A 9817-nucleotide genomic window follows, 5' to 3' on the forward strand; every position below is an offset into this window, starting at 1 on the left:
AGGTAAAGTGACAAAGTGATTGTGTTTGTGTGTTTGAAATGATTGAAAACATCGGCTATCATAACAAACATGGTGAGTTGCTCCACTATCTACAATCCAAAAATTGTAAGGAAAATCAGGATTTTTACCAAAAAAATTGGTGACAACAGGGGTGTCATTTGAGGTGGAAGCTGTAACACCCTAACTAGCATAGGCGTATTACGTGATTTTTAAACATACTGTGCAGCTCGTTGCTAATCAACGAGGTTTATGGAAAAAGTGATTAATTAAAATTTTTGCTTTTTAATTCAACTTGTAAAATATTTATACAAAATACTCGGGATCCCGATTACAAAACCATTTACAAAAGTTTACTGTCTATACAAAAAATACTTGTCGCCTAGCGACTAATTACAAAAATATCCTCGCTGTCCTGATGATCGTACGCTCAAGGCCTAACCGCCTCGACATGTACAATCTTCATAGGCTCATCCTCACAGTTCCACAGCTTTGAACTTGCCCTTACCTACACATAAACATAGCACTGTGAGTCGACAGACTCAGTAAGAAAAGCATAATAATACTCATACATAAATCCCAGTCATGATCAGAAACCCATACCCCTGACCATAACCCTAACTGTCGTGTCCAACACGATACTGAGTCCTGAACATTCATAGGGACGGTACTATTGACAAGTAACAGCCTATACTCGGTCAAACTGGTCATACTCCAGCTGCTGGTCATACTCCAGCCTGTACCGATGTGTTACAGTATCAGCCTATACTCGGTCGAACTAGTCATACTCCAGCAGCTAGTCATACTGTAGCCTGTACTGATGTGATACGTCAAATAGTACGGAACCACCAACCTAAGTATCAGCCTATACTCGGCACACTGGTCATACTCCAGCTGCTAGTCATACTCTAGCCTGTGCCGATGCGATACAGTGTCAGCCTATACTCGGTCATACTGGTCATACTCCAGCTGCTAGTCATACTCTAGCCTATACCGATGTGACACAGTCGGATGGTTCGAAGCCAACATACATATCTAATGTAATCTAACAGGCTTCCTAACATGCACGCTAAACATGTAATCTATATATGCATATTGTTATGCTAATCTTACCTCAATTCTGAATTCAGGTGTGCCGGTCAACCTGAATGGAACTATCTGCGCGGCGGATTACAGGCTCCTAAACCATAAAAATCACAACACTATAAGTGATACGCTAAATCGCTTCCCGGGGACTTAAACTAAGAACTAAAAGTTTCCCTATCGATAAAAAACATGGCAATACCCCAAATAACATAAAAACGAGGAAAACTAGGGTTCCTGAAAATTCCCCAACCGGCAGACCGGTTGTTCAACCGAAATTCCAGTTCTGAGAATTTTCAAAACCCATCCGGAATTCCGGATGCACAACCGGAATTCCGGTTCCTCACAATTACAAAGCAAAGTAACAACATTTATATAGTATGCTCAACTAAATGTACAACCAACTAACTGACTGTAACAGAAATAACTGAATCTAACAGACTAATCCTAGCAAATAGGGACGATTTTGGGGAAAAAAACAGGAAAAAACTGAAAAGAGAAGTTAAAAAGAAAAAAAAAAAACTACCATAACTGCCACAGAGCAACCACTAAGGGCAGACAATGCTCTATAAAAAAAAAAAAATAGCTTGTTGTGAAATTATTATTATTTTTGAACATAATTTAAAACTCTTTGTTGATGGAAAATCAATATCGAGAAAAGTTGATAAAATTTTCTTGGCACAGAAATACAGTGGCAAAAAGCTCAATTTATATAATGAAAATATTAAATATATGTTAATATTAATTGCTCGTACTCCAATAACTTTTGGCTCTTTCCTTGCTTTTAAATAGAATATTTTCCTCTCACAAAAAAGGCACAAAAGAAAATCCTTCGAGTTATTAAGCACAAAAGAATTTTGAATATTTTTCTTTACTAACGAAAAGGGTTTGAATATTGAATGTTCCTTTCTTTCAATTTTTATTTTCTCTCTTTTATATTGAAAAGTGTATTTTTATTACTTTTAATCAAATAAAGATTTTTTTTTCTATAGCCACAAAGAAGTAAAAGGATTCTGCTGAATTCATATTTCTTTTATGAATTCATATTTCTTTTATGGGATATTTTAGGTATAAGTATATAAAACTATGACTTTATAATTGAAATAAATCTTATGATTTCTTTTTCGCGATATAATTACATAATATTAGTAAAGTACTGTTTTTTTTTTTTTTTTTTTTTTTTTTTTTCAGTTTCATCGTGTAAACTCCATTAAACAGAATATATGTAAAAAACTAATATTCTAAAATATTTGATATTGAAGTATCAATTAATTTCAAATCTTCTTTCAACAAATTCTAAAACTAAGCCTAGCACTAAATTTATGACACTAAAAATATCTATATTAACTAACTGAATAAGAAAACTACTAATATTTGGTATTTATATATCCAGCTAAAAATAGTCCATAAGTTTATGAGCGGCTTATGAATTTAAAAGTTTTTTATAATCAATTATGTCACAAATATGTCTTAGTTTTATAATATCCTATGGCCAAATTCTGAAGTGAATAAAAATGAAATGTGTATTAGTGATTTGTGAGCAGTACGGACTATTACTCCATTTTGTATTCATTCACTTTTTCAGTCTCCTTTATTTATTACCCAATAAATAATTTTCAATGTAATTGATTAGACGCCACGGTTAAAAGAAAAACTCCCACCCTTCTTTTGAAATATGCATTCAGAAGTGATCAAAACTTGCTTATGCCAACCATAAGCATCGTGTCACTTACTCTGTGAATTAATTAGTTCCGGAATATTAATGTATTATACATACAGTTATGATGGAAATCAAGCTATAAAATATGTTCTCATCAAATAGTTTGTTTTCATCTTATGCATAACAAAAAGTTAAATAGACCTTTCTTTTCAAAAAACAAAAAAAAAACTAATAAAATCTCACCTGAGCTGAGGTGACAAACATTTTATGGATTTTTCTTCTTCTATAAAACCGACATTTTATGAACTATTGTATTTATTAATCTTATTATTACAAATTACAATTTGTAAATCTGGATTTAAAATTGAACCGATTATAGTATAGCAGCTCTCTATGAGCGACTCATCAACATATTTTAAATATGTTTTACAATCTGTTTCAATGATAAATAAGTACCCATTACACCAACAAAGAAACCTGTTACCACAATTCCTCCTATCATCACCAATTCGAAACTAAGAGTCCTAGCAACTTTGTTAATCTTGAGGTAGAACATGCATGGAAACAACATAGAAACAGTGACACTTAAAAAGGCACCGATGAATGCCATAACGTAGCCGAAAAAGGGAACAAGTACAGCCACAAGCATAGTGCTAAGCACAATAAGACTTCTAACGAGAATGCTGATCACTCTGTTTTTTTGAAAAGAGTATTTTTCCTCAATAGCAGTGGCTATAGGAGTGACTATGACGGCATACTTTGTAAGTGGGTTAATTAGTGCTGTGTAAATTGCTATTTGTGAACTAATCTTCCTTATGGGAAGGTTAAGTGTAACTTGGGATTTCAAGTTGTTTCCGAACATCAAGTACCCTAGTATGGCCATTGTTCCATAGTTGATTGTGCTTGTGATAAAGCATACGAGTAGTACCTGCCATAATTAATTATTAGGATTAATATACAAATATAATGAATTAGTCATCACTCTAATTATTGTTGTTATAGTACTACTTTATTTGCAATTTTTAAATAAAAAGAATCTGCTTTTTTGTGTTGTTAGCTCAAAAAAAAGCTAAAGCTACACAAAATTATCTATACTGATTAGCAACCAAACATTTACAATATAGTACATGACTTTTAATGATGTTGTTATCTTATATGAGTAACCTAGTATATATACAGTAGACTATAAAGAAAGTGTATGTATAAATTTAAACTATTACAATGTGACGATATGTGGGAACAAATTAGTTAAGGTGTCTAATGTGTGGCATGTATATCCAAAAAATTGACATGCATATGTGGTATTGAAATTTGCATGCTCACACACTTATTTATATATATATAGATATATTAGCAAAAATTACGTGCGAGGCACGTATACTAAATTTTATGCTAGTTTTTTTCTATGTTATTTGAAAATGATACAATTAAAAATTAAAGAAAAAATATTATTAGTTATTAGGTAAGATTATTATTATGTGTATTTAAATATTATAGTTTATAATATTGTCAATTAAAAGTGAATACCGAATGTAATATATTTAGTGTTTAAGAAAGCTTGATGATTTAAATATGTTCTTAGGTTTATCCAAAAATAAATTAAAAGGTGATGTTCTAATACTTAAAGAAACATTACTTAAATGGGTGTAAGATAGAAAGAAAATTAAAAATCAATCTCTAAATTGTTGATAATTGAAGATAGCATTTGTCTAAAAATTGTAGATAAGAAAACTAATGATAGTCATTGGTAGATTTCAATCTTCATTTGCTTCGATAGAGACAATAGTGTAATTTTTGTATTTTGCACTTTTCATTATAGCCGAGTTCGCATATATATCTGGATTGTCCATTTTTTCATTGATAAATTAAATATGGTAGTGTCGACAAAGCGGCGGTGTTCCTACAAATCGTGATGTATTTTCATTTAAAATGATTAGACATGGTGTGCATAGCTTATTTAATTAAAAAAAATCAATTTATGAAAGACATGTAAAACTATTTTATTTTTTAAAAAATTACACATTTGCGGTATATTTCATTAGTTGGGCAGCAGTACACGAAAATATTTTTTCCACAATATCTGCGAACATGACAGCAGATAGGCTCTTTGTATTGTCATCAAGTTCAACATATATGCTATAGCACTGTAAAATGCATAATAAGATTGTTAGTATCTTTTTTTTATTATTATTTTAACTTAATTTCAATAACATCATATGTTTTTTTGTAATATACCGTGGTGTAAGAAATCCTTCCTGGCTGCATGATGGCTTGTCACATATAATTTTTTCATTGCGATTGTATAAATTTATGACATGCGTCACATAACATGTAATAAAAACTCTGGACAGTATCAATTATTTTTATTGCCGCCTCAATCCAAAAATATTTTTTCTACATCCAAATTAAATGGTGTTAATAATAGTAAGATATTAAAACAAAAGTTTTATAAAGTAAATATAAAACTTTAATTGTGCTTCTAAAGTTCTACATCAACTCTGAAATTTGGATGTTAGTCACTATTTCGCTAATATATTTAATTGTGCTTCTAATTTATGAGCACGTGATCAAAAACAGTGTTGTAATGTACTCTCTGATTTGTTTTTTTTTTTTTTTGCATCTAATGCCTCAAGTTTAATTATGATAAGTTTTGGTGGGTTTTAGTAAATGTTTTTCTTAATCTGGTTTGCATTAATAGCTAGAACATGGAAAAATTAATAAGATTGACATTCCTTTTTGTCGCAGCATGTACAAAGCAGCATAATTATAATAATGCTTCAAGTTGCTATTATTTTTATTTAACAGAAGACAAAATTATAAATTTTATGACTTCTTAGTTATACTGTATGTGCTAAAATATAACTTTTTCTTTTAGTGAGTGTTTTTATAGGAAAATGGTAATTCTAGAAGAGAAGAAGAGAAGAAGAAGAGAAAAATCATAAATGTACAACAACAAAAACTCAATTGTATTTTTTTTTAGATTTAATGGGATTTATTTTATTTATTTTATTATATATAAATAAAAAGTGACCCATGAATTTCTCATAAATTATTTTATTTTTAATAATAAATTATTTTATTTTTATATAAATAAAAAGTGACCCATGAATTTCTCATCAACTATTTTATTTTTAATAATAAATCATTTTATTTTTAATATAAATAAAAAGTCTCCCACGAATTTGAGGAAATTACATTCTATACCATTTTTATATTATTCTATTTTATTTTTACCATCTTTTTTAAAGTCTATCATTTTTACCTCTTTTTTTAAACATTGTACCAATTTTGCCCCTGTGACTTCAAGATACTCTCCATGTGACTCTCTTATGTCAGGGTATTTTGGGTACAATACATATAAAATGAGGTATGTTTCAAATAAATATAAAATTAGAGGCAAATTTAGTTAATTGATTAATAAAAGAGGCATTTTTCAACTTACCTCACGAATTTTTCATAAACCAAGAATTCAATTATATAGGCACACTTTATATAGAATAGATATATGTGTGTGTGTGCGCTTATCAAGCTAATTATGTACGTACCTTGGAAAATTGGCTTCTATCTTTCATGGAATTGGATAAAGTGGGAAAAACAGCATGACCACAATAACAAAACACAATCAAACTTATAGTAGTGGGGAGCCCTCCAACTTTCAAAAGCTGACCCTCTTCATGGAATCCAACTCCATCAACTGCACCAGCCCAAAACACACACACCACCATGAGTGCTGACGCCAAAACACCTCCGGCCGACACATAGGCCAGAATTCCCAAACTCTTAAGCCATGTAGTTGGCAATATTGCAAGCCCAGTCAGCACCACAAAACCTCTCTCACCTCTAATTTTGAAGCTTCCTATTCTGAAACTCGTGTTGGGAAACAACTTATCCAAACTGTCACCTCCTAAGATTAGAAACTCAACAGCCACTAAGTACAACTCCATGTACATGAACAAGGATATAAGGGCTCTTCCTTTGGACCCAAAAGCAACATCTCCAATATCTGGATAGGTCTTGATAAGTGGGTTTGCATCCATGCATCGTTGGAGAAGTAGCCCTGTGTACCAGCAGAGGATGGCCACTAAGAAAAGTAGTATGAGACTTAGCCATCCTCCTTCAGAAAGTGCATATGGAATTGACAGTATTCCAACACCTAAAAAACAAAACAAAACGTATATAACTTTTACTACATATGTGCATGTACTAATAATGTTACAAAGTTTGATAATAATACTAACAACAATATGATAGTTATGTTACTTATGTATCCATGTTAACTTAATCATATCATATATTTCATCAAAAAAAAAAAAAATCATATCATATATTTGGGACCTACAATATTTACTACGTACATAAATTTAGATTTCAAACTATACGTACGTATTATGTTATGTTGTTACTAAAGGTTTACTAAGAGACGTAGATATATATGAGGGACATAATAACCCACCAGATAATGCATTAATTCCATTGAAACAAGTTCTAAGAATGGTAGTGCCTTTGGCTGGTTCCAATATCTGTGGGAGATGATTTTGGCTTTCCATTCTCTCTGCCTCCGGTTCTTGGCAATTCACGAGCATGATGACTCTAATTTTTGTTGCCCACTCCGAGGACTAGTACGTATAGACTTACAAATGCACACACACTTATATATATATATATTATATAATTTGATTGCATATATATGATCTAAGTGGGTACATGGAATCTCCATAAAAGAATACATTTTATGAATATAATAATATTTTCTTTTCCAAGTAAAGCAACTGTATGAGTAGTCTAGTGAGATGAGTAGATAACCCATTAATATTGCAACATAATTTCAACGTAGCAAAAGTAGTGTTATCTGCTATTTACTAAAAAAATAGCACACTCCATTTCAAAATTAAAATAAAAATACAAGTCAATTTGTTTTAGAAAGGAGATCCACTAACTCACCACCACATAACATATATAATTGCTTTAGTTTGTTGGGCCAGTATCTCCTTTCTTTCTTTCATTCTCAATCACTTTACACTACTTAAAAATATATGTATAAATGTGTGTGTTAGTCTAGAGATGTGTGCCTGATCAATTTCGCTCCAATCTCAAGCAACATATAATACATATGATGATTGACCCTTATAATTAAGTGTAATATGTGGTACTAATTGTTAATTCCATTTTTGGCATATTTAATTGACAAAAATATTTTATTATTTATTGTATTTTCGGCTGGTGTGTGTTTAATATGGTTTCCTATTTTGTATATTCAAACTTGGAAGGAAAGTTGTCTAGCTTTCCTATTTTTGGAAAAAAGGTAAAAATGGTAAGTTTGGTTACCTATTTCGTTTTTATCTAACCAGCTGTTTAATCTGATCTTGTGTTGAGTTTTCCATTTTCTCAGATGAGATTTCTTGAAGCGAAAACTGGAGCTAAACTTTACTTTTATAGAAAAGGAAAGTTATAGTTATTGCCCACGATTCTGTAGGTACAGAAACAGAAATTCCTGGACTGATTGAAGAATTATTTTAGGGAAGTTTCTAGTGGGTTGAGGTCTTGTTCAGACCGAATGTAAGTTGTCAATAAGATGTATATTCATTATAAATACATTTTATAGCAGCTAGGTTTTGTATCTCTTTCATTCACTTTCATATCTTTAGGAAAGAGTGTCTTTGTTATGTAGGGAAGAGTTGTTCGACTCTTACGCTGTTTATTTGTTGTTTGTATTGTCTTGAGTCTATATTCAAGTCTACAACGAAGAACAACATCAGTGCATCTTCGGGAGAAGGTATTTACAAGCTTTCGGGAGATTGCTTTTGAAGTCTTGCATCGGGAGGATACAAGCACACCTTCGGGAGAAGGGTTTTACAAGCTTTCGGGAGATTGCTTTTGAAGTCTTGCATCGGGATGATACAAGCACACAACTTTCGGGAGATGGTTGTATAGGCTTTCGGGAGATAGCCTTTAAGCCTTGAATCGGGAGGATTCAAGCACTCTTCAAGGTGATCGAAAGGAGTTCGAGCACTTGGAGTTTTATCAAGGTTCGGTTAGTAGGTGGAATACATCAAGCTTGCGGCATACAATAAGAGGGAGTCTATTTATGCATAAGTCAATTACTTTGTATTTTTGATACCGATCTAATGAATCTTATCTCTGGGCGTGGCCTCGTGGACTAGTAACAATCTGAAAGCATTGTTGAAACCACGTGAAATAATTTTCTGTGTTTTTACTTTTATGCACTGTTTGTTTTTCTGGAGTTACAGAGTTGTATTCTGCAACTACGGAAAAACTGTTTTCAGTACCAGTTTCATTATTCCGCATTTAATTAATCACTTAATTAGATAATTAAACTGGGAATATTAAAATACGGAATTTCATTTGGTATCAGAGCAAGTCACTAAATTCTTAGTGAGATCTTGAGGTTATTCCGTTTAACTTGTTTTGTGTGAGATGTCTTTGTTTGCAGAAGGAAGCTCTATCTCTCGACCTCCTCTTTCGAATGAGTCGAATTATCCTTATTGGAAGGTCAGGATGAGAGCACTCATCAAATCGCAAGATGAGAAGACATGGAGAGCTATTCTTACAGGTTGGTTTCAACCTACTGAAAATGATGAAAAAGGTAATACTCAGGTAAAATCTGAACTCAATTGGACCACTGAAGATGAAAAATTGTCTGGATATAATAATAAGGCTTTACATGCTATTTTTAATGGTGTTGGTGAAGGCTTTATTAAATTAATCTCATCTTGTGAATCTGCAAAGGAAGCATGGGAAATCCTTCAAATTCAATTTGAAGGTACTGCTGATGTAAAGAGATCACGATTTACCATGTTGCAAACTAGATTTGATGAATTGAGAATGTCAGAAACTGAAACTTTAAATGATTTTTATGAAAGATTATCTGATATTTCTAATGAGTTTTTTGCCTTGGGAGAAAAATTAGATGAATCTGTCTTGGTTCGAAAGATTGTTTGAGTTCTTCCTGACAGGTTTGACACAAAATTGCTTGCAATGGAAGAGGCAAAAGACTTTGGCAAAATGAAGGTTGAGGAACTCATGGGGTCTTTAAGAACTTTTGAGTTGAATGAACAG

At 31.9% G+C, this 9817-nt stretch overlaps 1 protein-coding gene across 1 annotated transcript; it reads right to left on the bottom strand.

The window, feature by feature from the left end:
• Positions 1-3012: 3012 nt before the first annotated feature.
• LOC115698860 (amino acid transporter AVT1I) lies at positions 3013-7401 on the bottom strand. The gene is made up of 3 exons (XM_030626068.2): positions 7194-7401; positions 6286-6893; positions 3013-3668 (listed from the first exon to the last, which is right to left on the bottom strand). The coding sequence occupies exons 1-3, from the start codon at positions 7321-7323 to the stop codon at positions 3156-3158; spliced, it is 1251 nt and encodes a 416-aa protein (XP_030481928.1). The 5' UTR covers positions 7324-7401; the 3' UTR covers positions 3013-3155.
• Positions 7402-9817: the final 2416 nt, after the last annotated feature.

Source organism: Cannabis sativa, chromosome 8 (assembly GCF_029168945.1).
Source record: "Cannabis sativa cultivar Pink pepper isolate KNU-18-1 chromosome 8, ASM2916894v1, whole genome shotgun sequence".
Lineage (NCBI taxonomy): Eukaryota > Viridiplantae > Streptophyta > Magnoliopsida > Rosales > Cannabaceae > Cannabis > Cannabis sativa.

Coding starts and splice junctions, on each gene's coding strand:
- LOC115698860 (XM_030626068.2), bottom strand. CDS start 7,323: ATGCTCGTGAATTGCCAAGAACCGGAGGCAGAGAGAATGGAAAGCCAA. Junction 6,894..7,193: donor TGGAATTAATGCATTATCTG/GTGGGTTATTAT, acceptor TTTGTTTTTTAG/GTGTTGGAATACTGTCAATT. Junction 3,669..6,285: donor ATAGAAGCCAATTTTCCAAG/GTACGTACATAA, acceptor TAATTATGGCAG/GTACTACTCGTATGCTTTAT.